Raw genomic sequence first — 26,177 nt, forward strand, 5'->3', positions numbered from 1 at the left:
CTTGTTTATAAAACAAAACAAAATGAAATGAAATGAAATAAAATACGACGGCTCAAGAAAAGTTGATAACAAAAAGGTAAAAGACGGCCGGGATAGATGCTTAGATAAACTGATAAACCAAGATAGATGACGGACGTCGACGGTTAGGGTTAGGCAGGTAAGTTCGAGAGTAACAGTTCAGTATTGACAGGTAAGTCAACTAATGACAGGCACTGACAATGAGCGCTGTTTACCGACCCTGCGACCGTCGGCGATTAGGTAGGCTGGAAGGCTTAGGGAGGCTTGAGAGATTTGGGAAGGTTTGGGGGGATTTGGGGGCACCAAGTTGCCGTCCTCCGTCTCCAACAAGAAGCCAGCAAAGGAATGCCCCGCCTGCCCGCGCTCACTGAAGCAGGGATCCGCTGATACGTGTTAGTTCATTCGTGCCAGGTATTATATTGTACAATACATGCATAGAAAGGGTAGAAGGGTTTATGTAATGCATGTATTGTATTGTATTGATTGCACACGTACGCTTCCAAGTTTGAAGATAGGCTCAAGCCGTCAGGGTGTCGAACAAGAAAAACCGGGAGGTCGAATCAACCGGACGATTCAACTCGAAAAGAGCCAAGGGATGAGGAATCTGGGTTCATAATAGGATGGTTGGACGCGTGGGATGTTCCTAAAACGAACGTCGAATGATACTGGCTAGGTACCTAAGGTAAGTAGGTAGGTTAGGTCATATACTAATGGTTGAGGTCACACGCAAAAAGGAGGTACGAGTTGGAACAAGTGACAGAATGGTGGAATGATAAGAAGAGAAAGTCGTCTTTGTTTCTAAAATGTTACAATTCTCCTTATTGCCTTATTGCCTTAGACAGAACAAGACTCCGGGCGTGTCTTAAGTCCGCTATCGCAATCGGCCAGTTTGTGGAAATGAGATTTTGGCGGGGTGCTAACAATACCTCTTGAGTCTTTAATGGTAAGAAAGGGACGTTTATCATTGCTGATGACGATATCCCAACCAACCGTTAGAAGGAAAATAGGTAAGTACCTACCTAAGGTACCTAGGCTAGGTTAGGTTAGCTGGTTAGGTACTTCTCCGAGTACGAAGCGAAGGGGGTAGGGGTTACTATACATATTTGGAATAGCGTCTTGGCAGATCTTGCCAATAACGTGCGCGGACAATACAATATGAGATGGGCCCACTAATTTATTTAAATCATTACTGTTACAGAGGTATGTATCACTTGCACTTGCCCAAACTCTTCCAAGCCTATGTACTGGTGCAACAGAGATCATCCCATATAAACATCTGACTGCTCATATATCTTCATATATCTGTCTATTCGTATACGCATTAGGTAGTAGATAGGCTGATAGGGAGGTAAGTACGTAACGTGCTAAGCATTCCCGAGACATAGAGTCACCACTTATATAGGTTTGATACCAAACTCTATATAGTAGATAATACCATCGGATCACGGGTCGGGCAGTGCAAATGTCACCAGCCCGCTATCACCAGCCCCCTAGAAGAACTGCAGGTGGTCATAGATGTGTCAGGCACATCTACACCACGCCTTATTTGGCACGCTAGCCCATCATGCTTACGCATATCGGTATATCTAAACTTAGTTTGAATCTCCAAGACATTCGCTCTACCTACCTAGTTGCCTTCGTATAATAAGGAACAGATAAAAGTCACAGCAAAGACATAATAAAACATAAACGAGTAGGACAACTTACTCTCAATAAGACTATAACCATACGATAAACATGCGAGAAAAAGGCAATACGTTACTAATGCCCAGTCACGTCACCAAAACTAAATATCAATCATTCCCATCAACGTCAGCTTGGATCTCACCTCTCGCATATATAGCGTATTTTCTGATAAGCTGAGGTTAATAATCCCAGCATAAAAGTAAACTGTAACAATACGCCAATGACAACACTTATGTAATCAAGAAGCTACCAGATATCATGTTTTAAGTCAGTTTCCTATGAATAGGGGCCTAGCTAATAACCCAGTATACTAGTATACTAGTGCTTTCATTAACCCATGCCCTCTCAAGAATAGGGGATAGGCATACCCTCCTCGAATAGACCTAACATCTAACGGGTTGCTATACAGGATAGCTATATCGTATCCTGACGAGTACATCGTAAATCTTGAGTCGGCTGGACTAATGGGTAGACTTTATTAGAGACGCTCGAATTAGCTGCCGTAATAGTATAATAGTGCATAATCTACTGGAATCCTCGATAGAGAATAACTTTGTTGACCTCCTCAGTGATAAGGTATAAATAATACCACTATAAATTTCTATCCTCCTACGTAAATATGGACTGCTTTTCGTGCCACACTAAACCTTACCGCGGGTAAATACTCCTAATATTTTCAGAGCGAATCTCTAAGTTCTAGCCCTTAACTAAGCCTACTAGTTACAAATACCTGCCTATTATATTACAAATAAGTGTAAATACTATGCCGTTGCATGGATTATGTGTCAAGAGTTCAAGCAAGAAGCATGGAAATAACTTCATTACTTTGTAGGGAGCTAAGAACCTAACTATAAAAGCTTGAGCTATACATACAACGTATCCTTTGTTCTAGATGCCTCATCAAGAATTCTAACCCTATAACCCTCGCTGGCCAATGCGGTTACGAGTTTGCTATCAAGCCATAAGCAAAATACAGCTTATGTTTACAAATACCTAGCCTCTTACATACCCCTTATTGAGGCATGTACGTAGACCTTCTTTAATTGCTTCTCTGCCCAGAAGCTGGCGTAAGTCCGGACGTATCGCTTCATGTCCCAATGAAACCTAGATTGAGACGGCGACTAATATATCTCGGTCATCGATACCCATCATCAAAGCAGCCATGATCCATCTCGGTAATCAAAAGTGGAGCTACCAGATAGTCGACTCAAAATTGAAGATCTATGAGAACTTGATTGATCAAGATTGTCATATACGACGATGAGCTCCGCCATAGTAATGGTTGACCCAAGCCGCACACACCATGAGGCTGCCCTACAGGTGAACGTGCAGCTGGTAACGCGAAGCCGAAAAATTCGCTACAACCGATTGATGACTTGTAATTCCCATTTAGTCTCTGTATGACTCGAAATGGTTCACCCAGTCGGTGTATATGAACAATAGGGTTATCGTCACCTCTTCTGTCTTCGGTATATCTATCCAGCCGATAGGGTTTCTCCTTTTTTTCCTAACAGCCTCGGTTATTATTTACGTCAGTATGGTTAAGGGTTCATACGTACATCTAGTGGATTCCATTGGTAGGAAATGTTTTTTATGTTCAAGTAGTTAATGCCACTTTTAGAACCTGCTGTGTAGAGGGAAGAATTCGAAGTTGATCTTGTAATTGCAATGACCGAGTCCCCGAAGGAGTTATAGATTTCGAACACTTGGCCATTCCTTTCGTATTTGTTGTCCTTCTGTGTAGATAAAGTCACCAAGAAGGCAGTAGTGACGACCAAAGCTAACACCAAGCAAAAACAATGGCCACCACGGCTACCGCACCAGTAAAGAGTTGCCAAGGAGGCGGCGAAGGAGACATTGAATAGCGAACATTAGCCAAATAGCTTATAAGGTGTGGTTTTCCATTGGGGGGTGCGTGCAGAGCCAGTGCGCGTCGAGGAAGGTTAGGCCCATGCTTATGTAGTACCAGCGTCGGTAAACCGGGATGGAGGAGATTGTGTTCCTCGTAGAAGGCAATGGATGAGTTGCTGATATTATGACAACCGCCCAAGTTTATGGTCGAGTAAGTCTGGACAAGGACCGGTATGGGTAGTTGAGCATGAAGAATCGGGAATCCTGTGAAACATCGACCCGGAACCAATGTGCTGATGACTTCCTTCAACTGAGCCCTGGCTTCTGCGTTGAACCGTCGCAGGTCTTCCCAGAGACATTCGTCTGGCCCAAGACTGCGTAGGTATGATAGTGAAGTTTAATATAGGTGTTGCTTCAAGGACGGAGTTGCGAACAATAGATAGTCCAAGGGAATTTGCATGTTGACTCCCGAGAATAAAGATGTAGGATTTACTTTGGGCTTTGCTGATTCGCGCATTGTTATTCTTGATAATGCGGTTGAAGACTAGAAAAGGGAAGACTGGGTGAGTAGCAGCGACCCCTCCGTGCTGCTTAAGTTTGATAGATGCCCAAGTTCTCAAGCTGAAATTCTTTTCGTTATCTTCGTCTTGATCTTGATTCTGATCAGCGGCTGATGGTCCTCCCCATCTATATGGTAAAATCTTGACAAACATCGAGGTAAAGTAATGAGGGTCCTTGTTGTTCATAAATTTATTCCCAAAGGACACTTTTAGATATGGTTGTCTTTTCGAGGTACGCTATTTTATAATGCCTCTCCCATTCGTTGTTGCGTTAATATTTTGTTCACCACTATCGTTATCGTTTTGTTGCACGTTGTGCATATGATGATCATTGCCATTGTGAATCGAGTCCGAATTAGGGCCAATATTATTGGCAATATTTGAGTTGATCTTTGATTCGACGCTTCCTGCTTGCATTTTAGCTTGAAGGGATTGTTGGACGAACAATGTTTTATGGATGTCGTCAGCTTGATTATTGGCGAAAGAGAAAAAACCTGAAGATGTAATCATTGATAGTGTTTCGAGTTGCTTTTCTAAGTAGAGTATTAAGTGTTGAAGAAAGTAAACCTCTCAATAGGTAAAGTTGGTGTTGAAATATGTTTGGAGGATGGAGAGTTGAAAGTTAGGAAGGCAAATGCCAAACTGTCGAAGATTAAATAGAATGTAATGGATCGGCACTTGGAAGGAACGAAGGGTACCAACTCAATTTGAACACTTTTACATGAGCCTGACTTATCACCTTAGGACAGGAACCTAAGGAAGGAGCTACGAGTGTACCAGGGTACATATGAAGGTGCGAGTTTAGAGATGCGCGTAGGCAACTACGTCCTACTTAAGGTACTCAACGTACCTGTCTACTAAGGGTGAGGCACATGAGGCAATCATGGTTTGAAAAGCCCGAGCGCCAGGTTGTCAAATAAATACCACCTATCAGGTAATGATGCCAACTTGGCCTCTGTATAAACGGTGGGCGTATATTTGCATAGCTTTTCTATACGAACTCTTATGGTACGTACCTAGATAGCTGTGAGGGAGCATCGGCCTTACAAGAGAGTATTTTAATAGCCCTAACATCTGAACTATCAACAACAATTTGTTTCATAAAGAAGTAAAGTACAGCGCGAAGGGTATATACAAGTGTACCTATAAGTTCGTAAACACATCAACCTTATTAATCCTTTTCGCTCTTGCTAATATTGAAACAAGAAACTAGTTGTAACCTTCCTTTTAAGACTCGAGTCTCTTTAAACCTCATGAATAAATAGGGCTATCGCGTCTAATAGTGCTACTGGTATAAATAGGGGATTACGAATCATCAAGGGGTTATGGCCTTCGAGCAATAGGTTGAGGTCACAAGGCTTTGCGACCTAAAGCTTTATAGATAGGCACTACTATAGCTGGTTAATGACTAGGTAGAGTCTTGAATAGACTCCTGTAGTTATTAAACGACTCAACGTCGACATATTGGATTAGTCTTAATTGAACCGACTGTCACAAGGTATTGGGCACGTTTCACATTTACCGAGTTAGAGACTACGCTTTTCATGAACTGGTCTAATGATTTCACTTCTAACCTAATGAAGCTGTAGGGGTAGTGACTATTAAGCTTGCGGGGTGTACAAGGCAGAGTATACTCACCGAGATCCGACTGACTAGAGTGTCAGACTAATCGTAAAGAAACCGTAAGTCATTCGCATTTGCAAGAGAAGAACTTTTTGATGCCCTCGAACGCCGTCATAAAGCCCTCGTAGTCTAGAAGCTTGATCCGCCTCCAGATGCTAGGAACGTGCCCCGAGCATAAGGAAGCTTATACCAACTTCGTTGACTGAAAAGCCCTCAGAGCCCACAGAAGGAAAAGCCGACTTGATAAAAACCGACATACGTGGATGCATATAGCACCAGCACAGATGACCGTGCTGTCGGTTTAAAGCCCTCGAACCCTCAAGCCCTCAGAACCCACATGGAGGTTACCCTCCGATCAAGCCCACAGGTCAAATCACAGCTTCTAATAGAAGCCTAGCCCTCAAAGCCCACAACTCCAGAGGAGTTTATAGTTTCGGAGAAGCCGACGAACCCACAAAGCCAACCGTCATGTGTGTCAAAGAAACCTCAGAATAGAGTCTAGTGCGGCTATGCCACTTTAAAAAGTGGTCTTCTTGCCTTGGAACGACGCGCCACCTCGTCCACCGCCACGACCACCCCCGAAGCCGCCACCACCACCGCGGCCGAAACCACCACCGCCGCGGCCGCCGCCGAAACCACCACGTCCACGGCCACCACCGCGGCCACCTCCGCCACGACCTCCAAAGCCACCGCCACCACGGCCGCCCGAGTTACCATCACGGGGCGGTCGCTGGCTGGCGAAGTCAAGACGGACAGCGCGAGAGTTTCGGCCCTCGCCGATGTAAGCGCCGTTCTTGGCGTCATATACGGTCTTGGCATCCTCAACTGACTGGAAGGATACGTAACCGAAACCCTTGCGGTTGCCGGAGTCACTACTCTAATATTAGTATCTAGACACAGATATGGAAGATCGATAGAGGTACGTACGGGTCGGTGGGAAGTCGAACACTCTTGACTTCGCTGACCTCGCCAAAGAATGCAGTAACCATCTCCTCATCAACATCCCACGGGAGGTTACCAACAAATAAGGTATCGCTCTCCGGACTCACGACATCGCCGTGTTGGCGGGCACGGTCGGCGGCACGAGCATTGGGGGTAGCATCCTCAGCGGGACGGGGCTTAGAAGGGTCTAGTCTCATGGGACGGTTGTCAAGTTCAACACCGTTCATCTTCTCGAAGGCAGCCTGAGCAGCCTCGGGGTTTGCAAAGTCGACGTATCCGAAGCCACGAGAGCGTTGCATGGCCTTGTCAGTGACGACACGAGCGTTGGTAAGGTCGGCGCAATCCTTGAATGCGTCGTATAGCTTCTCGTCATCCACAGCCCAGCCGAGGTTTCCGACGAAGAGGGTAGAGCTCTTCTCCTCAGACTCCTCGTCTGTCTTGGTCTTCTTGAAGGGTGTAGAGACCTCATCTTCGGCCTTGCGCTTCTTCGGCTGCTCAGGCTTCTTTTCAGCCTCGGACTCAGCATCGCTAGAATCATCAGAATCTTCCTCTGCATCAGAAGAGTCGGAAGAATCAGAGTCGTCGGAGTCTTTAGCCTTGGACTTGAATTCACGTTAGCTAGAGTCACAATGGAATATATCTTGAGAATTGGCATACCTCTTTCTTAGCCTTAGTCTTGTCTGTAGTAGGCTTAGCGTCAGCAGCATCACTGCTGTCGTCGCTGTCCTCGTCGGAATCGGATGAGTCTTCTGACTCGGCCTTGGCAGCCTTAGCTTTGGCGTCGCCGTTGGTCTTGCCATTGGCTACAGGCTTAGCAGCCTTGCCGTTGGCCTTGGCCTTTGCAGCAGGCTTCTCCTCCTCAGACTCAGAAGCAGAGTCGTCAGAATCATCCGAAGAGCCGGAAGCATCAGACTCGGACTCAGAGTCGGAGTCGTTGGAGTCAGAGTCTTCCTCAGAGTCTTCGGACTCGGACTCGGATTCGACCTTCTTCTTCTTCTTAAGGTCCTTGGCCTTTACAGCCTTTGAAGCGACATCCTTTGCAATCTGCTTGGACTTGGCCTTGGGGCTGTCGGTAGCCTTGGTAACACCAGCATTCTTGACAGCACTGAGGGGCTTGGAACCCTTCGCGGCTTTGCCGTTTGCTTGCTTAACCTTGCCCATTGTCAAATATAAGTAAAGGGATCGAAGTACTGTTTAAGGTAATTGTCTTCGACGTGTGAAATGTTGAAGCTGGGAAGAAAGGATTGTTGGAAGAAATGGATTGAAGAGCGCGGGGAGCTGTATTTTATCCTGCAGAGGTTGGTAGCTCTAAAAAAAATTCGAGGGACTAGAGGAAAATTTCATTCTGCCGGTGGGGCATATGCAGGCGGTAAGCCCTAGCTTGCCAGAATAGCGCCAAACTAAGTGCCTTTTTTTATTCTTGCAATAAGTCACACTCCAAATTGTATCTCATACAACTTCGCCATTCCTAATAGAAATTTCTCATTTCTTTTAAGGATTAAAATTTAATGACTTTATTTTCTTAATCTAATTTTTGAGAACTTTTTACTATTTTGGTTGCTAAGAAATAAGTTTACGAAAAGAAGGATATTATTTGCTTAAGACTTAAAATCGGCACTTATTTTGACGCCTTTCTGCTTGCGTGATAGCTTGATTCAAGTTTTGTGATAGCACGGCCCAACAAACCACATTTGTTCACGCTAGTGTAGTTCATTTAATTCGCGGAAGTCGCGCTGCACCTTCAATTGTACATGTACCTAGATACCTAGGTACGTACCATCTTTATTCTCAAATCACGTGACAACTTTGTAGCATGTTGGAATTGCTTGATTGCTGACTTGGTGGAAGCTCCATTACGAAATAACGGAGACTAGAGGTTCAACAATCGCACGCGACAGTGTTGAACCATCGCAACATAGAGCTCTCTTCCTAGCGACAAACCAATCACGGATTGAATTGTCTGAGCGTCTTCGTAACCAAAATGCCGACCCCCGAATCCGAAGCTTTCCTGGCGAAGAAGCCGACCGTCCCTCCTACCTTCGACGGCGTTGACTACGACGACAACAGGCGACTGAAGCAGGCGCAAGATGCCATCGTCCGAGAGCAGTGGGTGCAGGTCATGATGGGACGGCTGGTCCGAGAGGAGCTGGGCAAATGCTATTACCGAGAGGGTGTTAACCACCTGGAGAAGTGCGGTGCTCTACGAGGTTAGTTTAGATCCGTCGCTGTCTGTTCTTAAGGGCTCTATAGGTTTTGGATGGGCATTCCGATATATCAGCACGAGATACTAGGGGAGGGGATGTTTATTTTGAAAGGAGAGCACCGGGTTTGCTTATAGCTACGAGACTAACAAGACAATAGAGAAATACCTCCAGATGCTCAAGGACCACCGGGTACGGGGTTACTTATTCGAACAACAGAACTATATCTCAAAGACCTCGTAGAAGGAGAAAAAGAAAGGCAAGGTTAGCTCTACGGTTGTCAATGGCATACATTATATTGCGATGAGGATGCATGCATGGGGTACGGGGACTGCTTTGGACAGAGCTCTTTACACGAGGGTGTATCCGGTGCGATGCGGACACTTACACTTGTTCATCCGCGGTAACCCGTGTACTGTACATATTCAACAGCAATCTCAATGTGAAAACGACATAAATCCCGCCTAATGACTTGAAAAGCAAATAATTCGGTTATACTCGCCCCTAAGATTTCTAATTAGCTCATACCTGTAAAGCGGTTGTTAATTGAGGCTCTTATCCACTGCTCTTATCCCTATCATAACCGGGTCCGTTAGCCAGCCGCTCCAATTGCCATCGGCGAAAACCAACCTAAAGCTCCGACCCTGACAAAATTTCTGGAGCTTCGATAATTCGATAATTCGTACTTCTAAAATCCCATACCTCATCCCACCAGCGCCCACGCAAGTAGCAGCCAAAAAAGCATTCGGCATTCGCCATGATCTGCCAACGGTGTCTCCGGCGAGCCTCAGCGCTCAGCTCACACATACCTCCTATTAGAACCACGGCCCCGTTCCTAATAAGGCCCTTCTCCAGCACGATTGCGCGCCGCACGTCTTCTCCCGCTCCCGAACCAACACCCTCCTCGTCTACGAGCGAATCGCCCGTGTTCAGCACGCCGCTAGCCGACGCCGCCACCGAGGAAAAGCCTGCGCTGTCGGCGTGCCCAGAGGGAACCGTGCTGACGGGCCTTAATTACTTCAAAAACCGGACAGACCCCGTTGCGCTGGCCGACGATGCCTATCCAGCCTGGCTGTGGAAGTGTCTAGAGGTGCAAAAGAAGGCGGACGAAGAAGCTGACGATGATGCCGGTGATGAATTCTGTAAGCACCCCCTTCTCATTTCCCCCTCCCCCTCCCCCAATTCCCTTTCTCGTTGCCCATGCTTCCCTTTCCTTACCATACCTCAATCTATACATACATACATACATACCATATATATCCAGACACCCCACTAACCCCCCTCCCCTCCCCTTCTAGCAAAATCCAAGAAACAGCGACGTCTAGCCGCCAAGCGACAACGAGCCATGGAAGCCCGCCTCCTAGCCGAGGGCAACCTCGAAGCCCTAGCGCCCAAGATCCCACTACAGAACCAGAGCATTAACTTGCCCGCCAACGAGGAGGGCACGACGGAGGGCGCCATCGCGGCGCAGCAAGCGAGAGAGGATCTGCGCAAGGCTATGCGCAAAGAGCGCAGGGCCAAGATCAAGGAGAGCAATTACCTCAGGAGCATGTAATTTATATGGCTTATGGTGGGTGGTCTGGACTGTAACCTACGAACTTCACTCCGAAGTGCCTTTATGATATAAAAAAAAAAACTTTGGGCGAGGAGGGAGGAAATAACGGACAAGCGAGTTCATGCGGATAGAGGAACTGGACGCTACGTCGCTTTTCTACCCGAGATGTATTATACGCCACTGGACATGTATACAAATCAAAATATACCAAAGGACAGACAGTTTAACGTCATGTATATCGAATACTCGCCGTCGCAAAATATAGGACAATAAGTAAAGAGTATTTAACTGATTAATTGAGTATTCAAGCTACTTTGCCTATGTTAGGTAGCACTAAGGGGTATCGTTTTGAGCCATATTCTAGTCTTCCAATGCCATCTTCCTTTTCATCAAATCGACATCAACGCCTGAGAAAGCACCAAGTGAAATTGGGACCACTATTCTCCAGCACACGGGTTCTATATTATGCGCTCTAGCCCTTAATCCTCGTCTGTCAAGCCCAGCGCAGCTTTCTTGACGGCAATCTCCTTTTCGAGGTTGGCTTTTGTGAGAAGGACACGCTTCTTCAAGATTGGCGCCGTGACTTCAGAAAGTTGGCGTATGGTCTCGTCGAGTGACTTCTTTAGATGCTCGATTTCGTCGAGCTTCTCCTTGCGTTCTCGTTCCGCCACTAACTGTTCCTCGTCGACGTCGTCGTCTTCGTCGTCGTCACCATCCTCAACATCTTCATCGTCATCGTCATCTTCATCTTCATCCTCTTCTGATAGGATTTCCGGCATGGCCGCGGGAGTATTTCCTTCGACTGTCATAGGAGTTTGCGCCTCTAGTTGCATGGCTGGCGTGGCCGCTGCAGGCTCTTCATGATGCATTCCGCTCTCTGCGAGCTCGGCTTCCATGGCTGCCAACATTTCATCGTCTTCAGCATCCTCTTCCATATCGTCCTGGACACCAGCATGATCTCCAAAATAGTCCTGCTCAGCTTCGCCTTCAGCATCTTCTTCGTCGTCGGAATCCTCAGAGAAGTCATCCTCGTTCCAGATGAGTTCACTGTGAGATTCTAAGGCGTTTGCGTCATCCTCGAGCAGCTTGGCTACTTGGTCAGCAGTACTCTGCCACTGCTTCTCTGATACGGTCTTTCTGAATCGTCGATGGTAGGCATCGTGCATGGGGGGAGTAAGACCGTGAGGCCACCTATAGTCATTCTTAGTAGCTATAGATGGAAGCGCGATCGTCTTGGCTTCGGTTTCGCTGTTAACAGTTGCAAAACATAAAAGCATCTCAACAATATCCGAGTTCTTCATCATGTTTTTACGGTCCCAAGACTTCATCGCCTCCGTAATAGTTGGTAGCTGGACAAGAACTGCGGCGTAGTGGGTTCCGTCAATGGTGACCATAGCTCGTCGCTGCTTAGCATCGAGGAACTGTACACCGAAATCCGCGCCTCCGTTCTGCTTGGGCACGCCGATAGTGCCCTCAGCCAACGCCTTTTTCAAGTACTCTGTCGCGGCTCCTGGCATGACGCGAAGAATGAATGTAGTTTCCCGGACAGGATCAGCTTCACGGTCGCTAGCTTCGGAGTCGTAAGCATCTCCAGGGTGATGTTCAACAGGTTCACCTCTAGGCTTGAACTTGATGGTGCTAATAGGCGTTGACGCCGTATTTGATGCGCGATCTGGCTTGAATATGGTTGGTTTGATCTTGATTGTTTTGCTGGGCCGGCTTTCGTGTCGAGTGACAGACAATGGCCGATCTTCATCGCTATCGTATGGGCGCTTCTTCGATTCAACAAGTTTCTGCGTTGGCTTGGATGTTCTACCGGCTTTGGATTTGGTTATGGTTGGTGTTTGGGCGAGGGGTGTAGCAGCTGGTGTAGTTGGTTGACTACTGATCTTGATCTTAATTTTCCGACTCTCTGCAGATGGCGTAGGGGTGCCAACATCGCCGCTGAATGATGGTTGTCGAGATGCTGTATTGAGCTTTAGGATAGGTCTCGGGTTTTCAGGGTTCGACGGAGGGGGCATCTGCTGCGACGTGTCGAGCTTGAGGGTCGGCTTTACGTTGATAGACGACATGATGAAATGATGAAAAGTGTACTTAGATGGGCAAAAGGAATGACTATGCCGCATTAGACTCTCGAGTGACGAGATTTAACCCTCTATGTTATAGACCAAACCAGCATCCAGAAGGTAGTCGATAGATGGATGCTTTGTTACATAGTACCGTAGGTAAGAGTGTAATGAAGAGGTGACATTGAATCGGGACTTGCGCCGCGCACATACAGATGGTGGGGCCGTGAGTTGGAAGTACGTACCTTAGGTACCTAACCTACACCGTACCTACCGGAAACAACAAAGGTTCAGTTACACTAGTGCCCGCCTCAGTACGTGTGGGTTAAAGTGGACCCTCTTTAGCTTTGCTCTTGCAGGTTGCTTTCCCTAACCTTTAAACATTTCTCTCTCGGTTTTCTAAATAATGTGCAACTTGTACCTAGGTAGATAGCACGGATGTTGGTTGATATGGCGCAACAGGTCGGCAACTACTGCTAGGACTTGCTGATCAGATGGAGAATCAGTTAATATCGTTTGAATACGGCTAGTAACAAGTTACTCGATATATTCTCTATATTCTCTCGGCTTTCCTCCAACTAGCATCCATTCAACTTCCAAGCTCCCAAGCTCCAAGCTCCAAGCTCCAAACTCGACTGTCCGTTACTTCTCGAGAACAACCACTCAAACGCCACCTTCGATCTTGAACTCTCCCGTTGTGTACCTTCTACAATACGTCCAGTTAGATGAGCCTTTCTATAATTCGACCTTAGTAGACGAATCGGCGAAAATCACAAGCCCAACTCGGTCACACTATTGTTACTTTGAGATCAAGTACCAGTACCGCATCATTAGCCAGTCATACCAAACCAGACCTCCCTACAATTGACAAATCAATCCAAGTTAAGGTACGAAGTCCACGATTCAGCCTTCCCCATGGTTGTCGATCTGAAAGAAAGCTTACATCCTGTAAAGATCTTCGATAGGAAATATTCACAATGTCGTCATACGCTCAGCAAGTCCACCGCGCGCCTACCGCCTCCGAGATCCATCATGCTTTGCTACGTCCAGCTATCCTACAGATCCTCCGCGCACAAGGCTACTACTCATCAACGCCTAGCACGGTTGACGCGCTGACCGAACTCGCTGCAAACTACCTTATTGCCATCTCGCGACGCACTGCGCAGCACGCGGCACTTAACAACGAAGCGGGCGTGCCAGGCCTTCCCGACGTAGTCGATGTGCGCCTCGCTCTCGAAGACTGCGGCGCCCTGTGGCCAGAACGCGACTTCACGGCCCAAGAAGTGAGCGGAGAGGAGGACATGAGAGGCGTTGACGAATTCATACGCTGGGTAAAGGGGAGCAAAAACCGGAGGATTCGCATGGTCGCGGCTCTGGACAAACCAGCTGCCGGCGATGTCGGCGTTGAAGGAGTAGAGGAACAGCGCGGGACGGACTATTTGAGTTGTATGTTCTACATACTCTATATATATCGTACTTTATACTGACGAATACGAACTACAGCGCTCAAGAGGAAGCACAACAAAACGGACCAGGACTCCAAGTACGCGGGTACAATCCTAGGCCGGGGCATCGTCGAAGGCGAGGTCGTCCCAGAAAGCGGATGTGAGAGCAGCATACACGCCTGGGCGCGCAAGATGCACGAGACGTCGCAGCGCCCCCCCGAGCCCGAAACCGTCGACGTCGAGTCAAGGCCGCCTAGCTCGGGCCTGAGCTCGCTTGCTGACGAGGACGTGGCTATGATAGATATGGAATTTTGAGCTACTCGGATCGCTACCGGTCCAGATAAAATTCCAAACCCGAGAGATGCGGGGGGATATCAGCTCTAAGCCCGAAATATGATCTTCGTCTTATTATTTCTATAATAACACACCAAGCTATATTTTAGCTCCAAGACACGATAGAAGGGTTTATCTATAGATAAGCTACCTAGGTACCTTACGCATGTGCTCTGCATGGCCTACGGCGTTGGCGTGGACGGTTTTGAGGGGGAGTACGGTTTGGCGTTGCTATTGGTATATGAAGCATATACTCTCTGCTTTGGTGTGCGTTTTTGCCACAATGGAATACCCCTTAATCCAATCTTACTCTAAAACCCACCTACTTCTCTGTCTATTGTGACTATCCTAACGATGGAGGTAGGTAGGTAACATAGGACCTAGGCAGTGATACGGTTTCTATATCACACTACCTAGTTCTTGACTTCAAGACCGCCGAAGGAGGAATCGGCGCTCTCGTGCTTAGAGCATAAAGCTTATCGAGATAGACTAAGCTGCCCGGCGGTCGAGGGATGCGATGGATGGTATTTAGGTATTTAAAATACGTGGGTTGGGTACATATACTATATCAAGTCATGTGTCTTATCTTATAATCCACCTCGCTTCAAGGCTATTATCAGGGTCTTGTCCAGTCAAATCGAACGCTTCATAAATAGAAAGAGCCGCGGAAGGCTAACCAGCCAGTTCAGGGGAAAGGCAGAAAGCCGAAAGAGCTTAACATACGAAGTAACTAGATAGATCGTTAGAACTATATGCGTTTTGAAAGTACGCATCTCATATATTAGCAATGATATCGTTATCAGTCATTGGCGAGTATGACGAATGCTCTCGTAAACGCGGCTCCAAATGTATGACCGTCCGAACACGTGTAGCCCAAGATAGTACGGGATTGTTTATACTTGCATCCGGAATATACTTAAAAAAAAAAAAAATCTATCAGACGTAGGTCGACACATATATACCTACCTCTTTAGGTAGGTACCTAAGGTAGATAGTACGTTTGATTGATGGATTTTTGGTATCATACACACGTATCGCTCTTTATATCCCCAAAATTCAACCCAAGTTCGAGCGAGTGAAATTCATACGCACGTCGTTCATCCTAAAGACGAACCGATATATTCGTCCGAAATGAGATAGTTCCTTCTCTCTTTAGCCCACATGGGCATTGGGACTGGTAGTAAGATTTTCAGTTGCCCAAAACTAAGAGCCGACCGAGTGGGCTCTGGCGCTAAATCCAACGTCTGGTATGTTATGATATTCTTATAATATCCTGTCGCATGTCCAATTCTTTTTTTTTTTTTCTCCTACATCACCATACACTTTTTATCTTTACCCTGACCTCTCGGGATAGCAGTTGCCCAAGTCACATCCATCCAACCATCAGTATCGTCCTTTTTCTTATTCTTCTTTCGTCCTGTCCATCCTCGGAGCTTAGCATCCTGTATATTCTTTAATGCTCCTCTCCTAGCCCGACTTTGTCGGCGATTTAAGCTGGTATGATGGCGTAGTGACGTTGAGGTAAGCTGTGAAGATGGAGGTGGTGGTGGAAGTACTTGTGGTTCTCCATTGGCAACGCTAGAGATTGTTTCTAGACGCTCGACAGTGGGACGCAGTAGATGTGCTCCTGATATCGGTCGGGGATGGCGAGGAACTGGCGCATGCAAAACTGGTCCGGCCTGTTGTCTACCTACATCTAGCTGGCCAGGAGCATCAAATGCACCAGTTACACCTGTGGGCGTGCTAATTATAAGCGGCTGGGCCGGCTCCGATGCTGGTTGTATTGTAGGTTCACTACCTCGTCGAAGTTCCCGAGATTGGCCACCCCGACTACCTACAGGTATGCGCGGTAGATGGAAACCACTCGACATAGGGCGGGATATATTAGAACTATTTTGCCTACTATGCAAACGTGTCGTTCGTTCCGAATATGGCGTTGGAGGCAGAGCTGCAGCTATAATATCCTCGTTGGTCCGATCTGTTGCTGGAGCAGAGCGAGGATATCCTGTAAAAGAAGCCGAAGAAGCTGTATCGGGCCGTGGCGGGGCCCTTGGCCAAGTACGAGCACTTGGAAGGTTACCCACGACTGGGCTGTTACTAGCCTGCTCGGTATTCCATCCCGGTACGTTTGTCGTAGATGACGGGGTGGTGGGACCGAGGGGATGGGGAATTGCCGACCCTGGACGGGAGCCTGTTATGACTTGATGCGACCCAGACGATGCAGGTGTGTTGTATTCAGTAGCTGAGGACTGCGCTGCAGCTGACATTTGGTAGGGACTACGCCGCTCCGGTGTTACGTTTACCGTGACTGGACCATCAGATACGTGGGAGCTTGTAGCCCTGGAAGGAGATCCAACGGGAGATACATCGTAGATATCGTCATATTCATCATCAACGTGGGGCCCGCGTTCTTGCGTGAAAGAATGAGCTGACACGGGTCTATAAGAATGCACCCCAGCAGGCCCAGCAGATCGACTGGAATTTATAGAGTTATCTACGACTCTTTGCTGCGAAGCGTGAGGATGCCAAGACATGTGGGACAGCCTGTCCCGCAGAGGAGTTGTCTGGAGACGAGGTAACTCCGGACGACTAAAATTAGGTGTCATTGACATTCGCGGGGGTAGATTAGACGGAGCGGACGGGATGGGTGGAATTGGTGGGATAGAAGATGGAAGGGGAGGAACAGGGGGTATAGAGTCTCTCCTGCTACCTGGTAGGATCCCAATACCGGGAATGACAGGGTGGTGTACGGAGTGGCGCATGAAGTCAGGTAGATCACCAGGGTCCTCCTTGGTATATGGTGGTGGAGGAGGTACCCAGTTATCAGCATCACTTTCGTGAGGATGCTCTGCCCTTCCATCAGCTCGCCGATACTCAACTCGACCAGCCACAGGCTGTGGGTTCCGTCGTCGATTCACTGCTGCCGCAGTTGCAGCGCGGCGTAGCGTCGTTCCGGACCGTGGATTCGCATGAGCATACGGAGCATCGAGTGCTTCCTGGGCCTCCTCAAGAGAGACATCTTCCGTCTCTTCAATCGCCGCCGCGTGAGAATGCGTACGTGCCGTGGCCATAGGTCGCGGTACTAGCGGATCCTCCAAATCATCATTATGAGCGGTCGACGGACGTAATAATACGTCAACTTGACGGGACGTAGGCGTTGCCATAGTCATTACACTGGCCCGGTTCCCTCTCCGCTGCGCCACCGTCCTCCGCCTAACGATAGCTACTTCCGTATCGATGTCACGATGCTCTTCTTCTAATGCTTCCGGCTCGTTTGCGCCAACCTCGATGGTGATTTCCTTTTCTTCGCCATCTACCAAACTGTAGTCGAAATCAAGGATAGTGATTCTACCTCCATCCACGAAATCGATGCCATCTTCTTCAGTTACAAGTTTAGGGGGCATCACACCTCGGGCAGCAATAACCAATCGTTCTTGCGAAGACATATCACCAAAACCGGAAACCCATTTCATATGGCTCACGCCACATAATTGTGTAATTTTGCGTCCACACACGAACGTGTTGCGATACTTGTCGCATAAGATCTGCCATTGCGGAACCCGGCTGCCGTTCGCCTCCTGTACTCGAGTGGATGAGCGTGCCGAGACTCCGCTATTCATACGGTTTAATGATGGCGGTCCATTTAGATCGGATGCAGCATGGTTAGCTTCCGGAACTGCTTCCAAGTCTTCGGGCACACCGTACAGCCATACATCTTTCCCTTCAAATCCAGCCGAGACGAGATCTCCTTGGTAATTGGCAGCGGGTAAGGTGCATGGTAACAAGGGTCCAGGCGAAGGAGTATTTGGGGCCGGCCCTGTGAAATAAGTTGTTCCATTGCGAAGGTCATCAATCCGCACGGCGCGAAAAGTCTCAAAACTCCTGTCGTAAGCAAATGCCCAAGTTGCCTCCATAGAACCTGACTCTTGCAGTAGGGCAGCATGACTACAGTCCCGACTTGTATTTGGGAATAGAATAGAAGTAGTCCACAGCGCACTGATATTATTTTCGTCGGATATTTGATTGCCGGGATCATAATACGGGGCTGTCAAGATAACCGTATTAGGCGTATAGGATGTTGTCGTCGTGCCCAAAAGCTGTGTTCCATCAAAGGAAAAAGCGAGGGAATCAACACCATCACATTTCACTGCCCTTCGATCTGTTGGAAGAGCCCCAGGGCTTATAGAAGACACTTCAATCCCGCCTTCGTATGCAGCTGCTAGCACACTCCCACATGGAGACAGGGCAATCGCACGAGGAGCATGGTCCAAGATCAGAGACTGCGTTCGGCGAGGTGGAACTTTTCCCAGGTCATATAAATCAACCTGCATGTCAGTCGATAATACTGCTAAGAGACTACCATTATCCAAAATGCACGCGGCCGCTGGGCGGCGTAATATTTTAAACTCCCTCTTAACGGCTAATTCGGGTTCTCTAACATCTAGGACAAATATTCGGGACGAATTATACGCGAGTAGGTGATGGCCCCTAGGAGAGGAACTGAATTGCATTCCTTCGCCACCAGGGGCAGAAGACGATCCGATACAGTTCGAGATCAGCCTTATCGTAGTTGTCTTAGGGCGTAAGTAAGCCTCAAAAAGGTTTCTCTTGACTTCTCGCGCGAATAAGCGGCGCAGATTGGGTAAGTTATCGTCATCCGACTTCGCAACAGGTGGGACGGTGTGGCTGGCGCCGTAGGATTCGCATCGCAGGAGGTGATGCGCGTAGAGATAGGCTTGCTGAGAAACACGTCTCCATTTTGAATTGAGGAGGACAAGAGATGCAAATGAGTTAGGGTCGGTCAATTGAAGTATTCTAAGTTAATCAACATGTCAGCTATCAATAATGGATATGGCCAATAGTAATATTAACCTACTGTTCTATAATCTCGTCGGGAAGCTTGTCAAAAGCTGAAGGAGAGAGCTTGCCGCTGGCAACACTGGGCTTCTCGTCCATACCGGACGTTTGAGTTTCAGCAGACATGACAGAGTGCTACGAATGAGGCCAAGGTTAAGAAGTTATAAGTGAGGACGTCGGCGATATTTTAGGAAAGTAGTGCTACGCCATAGTTCAGTAGAAGTTTATTTTTTTTATTTGGCATGGTCGCATCGGAACAGAAAGGGGAACAGGATTATCGTTTCTCATGAACGACTTGTCTCGGCCTGTGGTATTGCACACAGACACAAAGTTGAAGCAGATCGAGCGGGGAACCAATAAGAATAGAAATGAAGATGTGTGACAAAGAAAATGGGAGGTGACGCGGCAGATTAACGCTGGGGTAAGATAGAATATTGTAGGTCCTCTCGCCTTTGCGCGCGCCCTCTTGTGATCCTTGTGATAGGGGACGATGGGGGACGATGGAGGACGATTGGGGGGGCGGAGTAACAGTTGGTAGCAATAGTTTAGCAACCTTATGCAGGCAACGGCAGCAATTGGTTCTGACTTGATTGAGGCAAGTACCTGAGGTAGCCTAGACTTATTTCGCAACTACCTAATTTAGGCGATGCAATGGATAATGGGTGCTGTATGTACCCCGGTTATTAAGCCTAAACCCAGCTGAAACCAATGGCCTTATAAAGATAGGCCGCACGTACATTTCTGGTTGCACCTAACTAATCGGAACAGATATATCGACAAAAATGGTAAGAGAGGTATTGTTGGTGCATCATATACAAGTCTAAGCTTTGTCTACATTATTACAAAAGGAGAATATATATTACATTTGGGAATGTACTTCGATAATGCTTAATATTGACCAGCCACATGCTTTGTACGCGTCTTCACATATCACATCTTGGCAGGTCTTGAGATACATATGTACCTGTGTACCTTATGTACCTACCTCATGTACAAGACATATGTCATATGTGGGCTTTCTCCGCAAGCACGTCCGCTCACTTATGTACAATTCAAGGCATGGGTGCAGTAGCCCCGTTTAGAAGCTCCATCGAAACAACTTTATTATGACCTAGAAATGTAGATCAAACATATCGAATTCTACAACCCACTAGGATGTTCAATGTTATTTGTGGGGCGCCAAGCCGCCAGGCATCAACATCTTTTGAATACGGCTAGTATGTATTCCCACATACAAATTACTATGGGGAGGTACAAAAACAACTCTGCCAAAAGCCCCCTTTTCAATTTCAACAACACGATTAGTATTACCTCTCGTCAAGCGATTCTTGAATAACCTCCCCGTACGTACAGTATTTCAACACGACAACGCCCCCTCCCATACAGCCAAAAGGACCCTGAAATGCCTTGACGATCTCGAGGTTTTTACGATTGAATGGCCCCCGGACAGCCCTGATTTAAATCCTATTGAAAACGTGTGGGCTTGGGTGAAAGTGGCTAGATATTACGATTTAAAGTCGTTGACGTCACGGGAATTAAAACAGGCTATTGAGGCCGCTTGGGAGGCTCTTCCTGAAGACTCCTTTAAAACGTTGTGTATAACAGGGCTTTAAAATGCCGTAACTCTAGGGGTAGACAATTGAAAAGTTGGATTATATTATATATGAGGCTATTCTCAAGTTATGTATCTTACAGTAGTAATTTGTATGAGAGGTTACATATTAACCATATCAAGAGATGTTGATGCCTTGATGCCTGAGACCCACTAAATAACATTGAACATCCTAGTGGGTTGTAGTACAAAGCCTCAAATATTCATCACAACCGACAGAATCAATATTTCCATATTGTACCAGGTATTACCTTGGTTAAACATTAACATGTTACTTCCCTAAATTAATACAACATTAAAGGTATTGGTACTAAGCGCTAATCCTGCAGGTAATGGATAAGATATACGATCTAGCCAACCGTCTCCATATAAGGTTAGTTAAGTCTATTTTTAGATCTATAGTTCCTCACACATCAGAACCTTAAACCCAACTATGCCCATCTACATAGTATCTACTCGTAGCCCGTCAAATTATACGACTTGAAGAAATTTAATCCTCTTGAATACACTTTCGGTCGCATTTCTCCTATATTTTTGCCAGCAGGCTACCATTGGTATTACTAAGATGTTGCCTTTTTCTGCACCTAGGAACAGATTCCGTCAACCTTCCCCGGTTAGTCTATACGATTTATGTACAGTTTGGGTATATATCGTCTTTGTAAGATAAAGCCATTTCTGGATTTTATTTTAGCTCCTTTGAATCCCATGACATCAAAGATGAAATGTTTCCAAAGGGGCACCAAACGCTGGCGTAGTGGTTGGGGTGGGTGTTGAAAAAGAAAAAAGGAAAAAATAAAGCGTGTTGAAGTGGCCATCTGAGGAATCGAACCCCAGGGCCTAACGATGTTTCATAAGGATATTGCATAAGTATGCAGTAGAGTAGTTCTTAGGTGTAGCGGAGGTTTATGAATAATTCGCTAGGCCGTTCCAACACGGCTATTGACCATTTGTTAAAACCTCTACTTATTATTTACACTTATAAGTTTATATTCTGTCTGATTCTGCTAGTATAACTATATAAAACACTAACTCGCGAAAAGCGATGTGACCTCGGCTTAACTTCACGGCTATTTGCAATGCATAAGGCTGCCCTGCAATACGCCGAGATTGCTCCTCTTGAAACAGCTATAATCAACTTGATGACGTATGTAAACAACATAGCTAAAACTTATCCATTATCAGGTAATTATCAACTCATGTAAGCTAGATAACTGGGATAGCTAAGATATCAAAGCCCTCTAGATTTAGGTAATCATGTGCCAATCTCAAAGGTCTTAACTGCACCATAAGAATAAGGCACTCACATAAGCCGCCTTCATGCAGTGGCCTTACTAAGACACATTTATGTAGTTAGTCCTAATGTCTGATTATATAATACAAAAGGCACTAGGTTAACAAGTAGCCGCCCCGGGGAATCATGGGGAGCTTGCACTAGAACTCTCTTAATCCACTTCATGACTTTAGTATGATGTCAGGTCTATACTTATAGCCATATTAGAAGAGCTCTGCAACTCAGCTTTATTGTTCAAGATATTTACGTATACCATTTTGAAACTTACGGATTAGGAAAACTAGTCAAGTACTCTCATAATAAGATTATACACACTCAAATTTGTTAATAATTGTTGTAAGAAGAAAGTAGGCATTTCAAGACTCCGAAGCTTCCGCTCTCATACCATAAGCCCGTTCGACCTCATCCTCACTCGCCATGGCTACCGCTAAGTGTAATACCCTAAATGTCTCTACAAGAGATGCTGCTGGGTATCTTCCGATTGAGAATTATGGAATGATTGGGAATATGAGAACTTGCGCGTTGGTAAGCATGGATGGGAGTGTAGGTGAGCGAAGACCTCTTTACTTGAGTTTGAAAATTTCGTTAGGTATCAAGAAAGCTAACAAGAGGACGCTTTACCTAATCAGATTTCATGTGCTGGTAAGTTTTTCTTAACATGATGTCGTCCCAGGTTTCTACTCGACCTTGATCCACCCGGTCTCTCCCAAAAGGGGGGATACTAGAGAATAAGGCAAGGCGGCCTGTCACTAACTGCCTTTTGCTATATACGTATTTATTTTGAGTCTATTAGATTCAAGAAGCAGTTGTTAAGAAGAATTCAAGCTAAGCCCAGTCATAGGCCAGACTTTGACTCTCCATCCGTGTTTGGCCGTCTCCTAGACAAGGATAAGGGAGGCTACTTTAACATATCCCCCCCTGAGCCTTCATCATACACGACCAAGCAGCAATACCTTCCATCATCCGCCATCCTGCAAACTCGCTATATCAACGAAGAAGGCGTCGTCGACGTCGTAGACTTTTTTCCCCGGCCCAAGGAGTCTACCGTTCAGTTTATGAAGTACAAGCACAGTGCTTATCGCGAGGCCAGGAGCGTATACGAAGAGCTGAAGAAATGGCTAGTCCGGCGAGTCGAGTGCATCCGCGGCTGCATGTCATTAGGTCTGTCATTCCATCGTCTTCATCGTTAAGGTCAAGCTGCTAATATGCGTCAAGACGTGGACGTCTTCCCAGCGTTCGACTATGCAAGGGAGTCCCACACGACTACCGTACTGCAAGACGTGCGTGGGGTTGAGAGTCCCCAGAGCAAGACTGTCACTTTCCACAGCAAGAGCCTGAAGCTTCAGCTCGATGTGACTATCGACTGTGGCGGCGAGGGGTCGCATGCTTGTCCAGTCCTTCATTTCAAAAAGGTGCTGAGAAATGGCATGAAAGGCGAGGGGGTTGTCGCCCATTTTACGCTGCAAGAGGGACAGGCGGCTTCGTTCATTATTCGAGCAGATTTACCAAACCACGTTACGGAGAACATCACGAGTCCGATCCTCGATGCTCGACAACATGACACGCAGGCGTTCTGGGCCAACTGGCTCTCCAAAAGTACTTACAAGGGCGCCTGGCGCGAGGTGGTTATGCGAAGTTTCATGATATTAAAGCTACTAACTTACGAGCCCACCGGAGCCATAGTCGCGGCTCCTACATTCTCAATACCCGAAGCGATCGGTGGAGTTCGGTAGGTCTTATTTCTGTTCTGTTAAGCTGCGAGGAAAAAACAATAATTAACTACCTAAGGCACAGAAACTGGGACTACCGTTTCTCCTGGGTTAGAGATTCTAGCTTCACCATCTACATCTTGCTACGGATGGGGTTTACGCAAGAAGCAGATGCTTATATGGAGTTCATCAGCGAAATACTACGGAAGACTACAGCGCAGGGCACCGACCTGCCCATCATGTTTACCATTAGGGGTGAGCCTGACATACCGGAGGTAGAGCTTGACCACCTCGACGGCTACAAAGGTAGTCGGCCGGTCCGAATCGGCAACGGAGCCGCCTTCCATAAGCAATTCGACACATATGGCGAACTTATGGATGGCATATATCTCTACAACAAGTATGGAAAGCCTGTATCATGGGACACTTGGGTTTCGGTTCGCAAAATGCTGGGTAAGTTGAAATTCACCCAAGTAACCCCGGGCGAAAAAAAAGGCTACGGCTAACTTAAGACAGACCACGTTCTAACAATACTTGACGGTATGTAAAACGCCATCGTCTAGAGGAAAGTAATCACTAATGAGAGGGCCTCAAAGAACCCGATATGTCGATATGGGAAGTCCGCAACAACAAGCAACACTTCGTCTACTCGAAAATAATGCTCTGGGTCGCCTTCGACCGTGGTATCCGCCTCGCCGAGAAGCGCTGTCTTCCATGCCCCAACCGCGCAAATTGGGTCAAGGCTCGAGATGCTATTTACGAAGAGGTCATGGAGAAAGGTAGACAAACCCTCCCCCTTTCTCTTTCCCGTTCCCACCCCCACCAACATACCCAGACTAACTCAGACGACCAGGCTACAACACAAAAATGGATAGCTTCATCCAAAGCTACGAAAACAACACCATCCTCGACTCCTCCATCCTAATCGCGCCCCTAGTCTTCTTCATCACCCCCAACGACCCGCGCTTCCTCAACACCGTCGACCGGATCCTTCTCGCGCCAGATAAAGGCGGGCTAACGAGCGCCGGTCTAGTCTACCGGTATAACACGGAACTCGCCCACGACGGTAAGCCCCCCCTTCTCTCTCTCTCTCTCTCTCTCTCTCTCTCCCTCCCCCCGATATCACCCACCCACCCACTCACCTCTATACGTACCTAACCCAATCTACTAACACGACTCACCCCCCCCTCCCCCAGGCGTCGGCGGCCACGAAGGCGCATTCAGCATGTGCACGTTCTGGCTCGTCGAAGCCCTGACCCGCGCGTCCGTCTACGAGCCGCGGTACCTCGAGCGCGCCGTCAACCTCTTCGAGAACATGCTCAGCTTCTCCAACCACCTGTCCATGTTCTCCGAGGAGATCGCCCGCAGCGGCGAGCAGCTAGGCAACACCCCCCAAGCCTTCAGCCACCTCGCCCTTATCAGCGCCGCCTTTAACCTCGACCGCGCGAGAGACTACGCCAGGAGGTGAGAAATACAAGGAAAGGATCGGCCGTGACGCTAGATTGGTACGTTAGGTACCACCTACTTTCGCGGTAATATCGCACTGGGGTGGTGGTGGTGGGGGAGAAGGAGGAAAATAGGGGCTACCTATAGCGAAGCGGATGACGATGGGAGGAATATAAGTTAAAATTCCTTGGCATATAGGTGTTAGCAATACCAATATACTTCTAGAAAGGACAAAGAAAAGCTGCTCCAAAGAAAAACTCTTGTAGCTGTGTACTCATTCGCGAGTAAGCCAGCCGATCTAACCGTATGGTAAACAGACTGCCTGTGCCATTTCCAAACGCACGTAACTCGGGTAGCGAGAGGTACACAAGCACTCGCTTGCCGCCCCCTTGCGACCATTCATACTCCCTAATGACATCACAGAATATTCCCTGCCATCGAGGGTCCAACCATAATGATTCTAGAACAAACAATATCATGTGGTTTCGGGGACCCAAATTGTCGGGCCAACGCCTAGATTCGTCTTAGGGACAAGAGTTGTAGGCTTATAATGCAATCCACATGTCGAAGAAGCACGAAAATATAAGGGGAAACGTTACCTACGTACACGTATGGGAGGCATTTAGAGTAAATAAGAATTTTATTTGCTCTAGCCACAATAGTTCCGAGCACGGAAATGTAGGTACATTTAGCGATCTCTCTCGCTCACTTATTAGAAATGCTTAGGGTGATAAAATAATCAAAGTTAGCATATATAATCCGTGACAAGAGAGCACCAAATGAATATCAGCTAAACGAAAGACTTGCATCCGGGTATCTTCCACCAACATTTTAGACCTTGGTAAGAGTGAATGTGACTCGCCGTGTTAGATAGCGCGACAGCTTTTCAGATAACTTACTATAAAGGCGTCTTGCGTCCTTAGTAGCATATAAAGCGCAGTATTGCCGAATGATTTTTCTCAAACAACCATACACCATACGA

General features: G+C 47.1%; 7 protein-coding genes across 7 annotated transcripts; 4 read left to right on the plus strand and 3 right to left on the minus strand.

The window, feature by feature from the left end:
• Positions 1-6,255: 6,255 nt before the first annotated feature.
• F5Y00DRAFT_251154 (uncharacterized protein) lies at positions 6,256-7,841 on the minus strand (the record flags this gene model as incomplete). The annotated part of the gene is made up of 3 exons (XM_048009804.1): positions 6,256-6,610; positions 6,666-7,282; positions 7,338-7,841. The coding sequence occupies 3 exons, from the start codon at positions 7,839-7,841 to the stop codon at positions 6,256-6,258; spliced, it is 1,476 nt and encodes a 491-aa protein (XP_047868468.1).
• A 533-nt stretch (positions 7,842-8,374) lies between these two features.
• On the plus strand, positions 8,375-9,344 carry F5Y00DRAFT_226947 (mitochondrial NADH-ubiquinone oxidoreductase 12 kDa subunit precursor). The gene is made up of 3 exons (XM_048006408.1): positions 8,375-8,449; positions 8,529-8,887; positions 9,042-9,344. The coding sequence occupies exons 2-3, from the start codon at positions 8,662-8,664 to the stop codon at positions 9,122-9,124; spliced, it is 309 nt and encodes a 102-aa protein (XP_047868469.1). The 5' UTR covers positions 8,375-8,449; positions 8,529-8,661; the 3' UTR covers positions 9,125-9,344.
• A 223-nt stretch (positions 9,345-9,567) lies between these two features.
• On the plus strand, positions 9,568-10,676 carry F5Y00DRAFT_174964 (mitochondrial ribosomal protein L37-domain-containing protein). The gene is made up of 2 exons (XM_048004917.1): positions 9,568-10,023; positions 10,180-10,676. The coding sequence occupies exons 1-2, from the start codon at positions 9,639-9,641 to the stop codon at positions 10,434-10,436; spliced, it is 642 nt and encodes a 213-aa protein (XP_047868470.1). The 5' UTR covers positions 9,568-9,638; the 3' UTR covers positions 10,437-10,676.
• A 34-nt stretch (positions 10,677-10,710) lies between these two features.
• F5Y00DRAFT_226949 (TAFII55 protein conserved region-domain-containing protein) lies at positions 10,711-12,683 on the minus strand. Its single transcript, XM_048006409.1, has one exon. The coding sequence runs from the start codon at positions 12,560-12,562 to the stop codon at positions 10,916-10,918; it is 1,647 nt and encodes a 548-aa protein (XP_047868471.1). The 5' UTR covers positions 12,563-12,683; the 3' UTR covers positions 10,711-10,915.
• A 796-nt stretch (positions 12,684-13,479) lies between these two features.
• F5Y00DRAFT_258389 (uncharacterized protein) lies at positions 13,480-14,262 on the plus strand (the record flags this gene model as incomplete). The annotated part of the gene is made up of 2 exons (XM_048010698.1): positions 13,480-13,948; positions 14,006-14,262. The coding sequence occupies 2 exons, from the start codon at positions 13,480-13,482 to the stop codon at positions 14,260-14,262; spliced, it is 726 nt and encodes a 241-aa protein (XP_047868472.1).
• Positions 14,263-15,406: 1,144 nt separating this feature from the next.
• F5Y00DRAFT_174989 (uncharacterized protein) lies at positions 15,407-19,405 on the minus strand. Its single transcript, XM_048004918.1, has 2 exons — positions 19,157-19,405; positions 15,407-19,095 (listed from the first exon to the last, which is right to left on the minus strand). The coding sequence occupies exons 1-2, from the start codon at positions 19,261-19,263 to the stop codon at positions 15,588-15,590; spliced, it is 3,615 nt and encodes a 1,204-aa protein (XP_047868473.1). The 5' UTR covers positions 19,264-19,405; the 3' UTR covers positions 15,407-15,587.
• A 2,797-nt stretch (positions 19,406-22,202) lies between these two features.
• On the plus strand, positions 22,203-25,322 carry F5Y00DRAFT_226954 (glycoside hydrolase family 15 protein). The gene is made up of 9 exons (XM_048006410.1): positions 22,203-22,587; positions 22,670-22,682; positions 22,882-23,201; positions 23,256-23,769; positions 23,835-24,202; positions 24,266-24,289; positions 24,346-24,528; positions 24,603-24,815; positions 24,946-25,322. The coding sequence occupies exons 1-9, from the start codon at positions 22,458-22,460 to the stop codon at positions 25,215-25,217; spliced, it is 2,037 nt and encodes a 678-aa protein (XP_047868474.1). The 5' UTR covers positions 22,203-22,457; the 3' UTR covers positions 25,218-25,322.
• The last annotated feature ends 855 nt before the right edge of the window (positions 25,323-26,177 follow it).

This window comes from Daldinia vernicosa (genome assembly GCF_022497035.1).
Source record: "Daldinia vernicosa strain CBS 139.73 unplaced genomic scaffold F5Y00scaffold_6, whole genome shotgun sequence".
Lineage (NCBI taxonomy): Eukaryota > Fungi > Ascomycota > Sordariomycetes > Xylariales > Hypoxylaceae > Daldinia > Daldinia vernicosa.

Excerpts from the sequence above, each read along its gene's own strand:
- F5Y00DRAFT_226947 (XM_048006408.1), top strand. The coding sequence starts at position 8,662 with ATGCCGACCCCCGAATCCGAAGCTTTCCTGGCGAAGAAGCCGACCGTC. Across the intron at positions 8,888-9,041 it reads GAAGTGCGGTGCTCTACGAG|AGAAATACCTCCAGATGCTC; the intron begins GTTAGTTTAGAT and ends ACAAGACAATAG.
- F5Y00DRAFT_174964 (XM_048004917.1), top strand. The coding sequence starts at position 9,639 with ATGATCTGCCAACGGTGTCTCCGGCGAGCCTCAGCGCTCAGCTCACAC. Across the intron at positions 10,024-10,179 it reads TGATGCCGGTGATGAATTCT|CAAAATCCAAGAAACAGCGA; the intron begins GTAAGCACCCCC and ends CTCCCCTTCTAG.
- F5Y00DRAFT_226949 (XM_048006409.1), bottom strand. The coding sequence starts at position 12,562 with ATGCGGCATAGTCATTCCTTTTGCCCATCTAAGTACACTTTTCATCAT.
- F5Y00DRAFT_174989 (XM_048004918.1), bottom strand. The coding sequence starts at position 19,263 with ATGTCTGCTGAAACTCAAACGTCCGGTATGGACGAGAAGCCCAGTGTT. Across the intron at positions 19,096-19,156 it reads CCCGACGAGATTATAGAACA|AATACTTCAATTGACCGACC; the intron begins GTAGGTTAATAT and ends TGATTAACTTAG.
- F5Y00DRAFT_226954 (XM_048006410.1), top strand. The coding sequence starts at position 22,458 with ATGGCTACCGCTAAGTGTAATACCCTAAATGTCTCTACAAGAGATGCT. Across the intron at positions 23,202-23,255 it reads CCGCGGCTGCATGTCATTAG|ACGTGGACGTCTTCCCAGCG; the intron begins GTCTGTCATTCC and ends ATATGCGTCAAG. Across the intron at positions 23,770-23,834 it reads GAAGCGATCGGTGGAGTTCG|AAACTGGGACTACCGTTTCT; the intron begins GTAGGTCTTATT and ends CCTAAGGCACAG.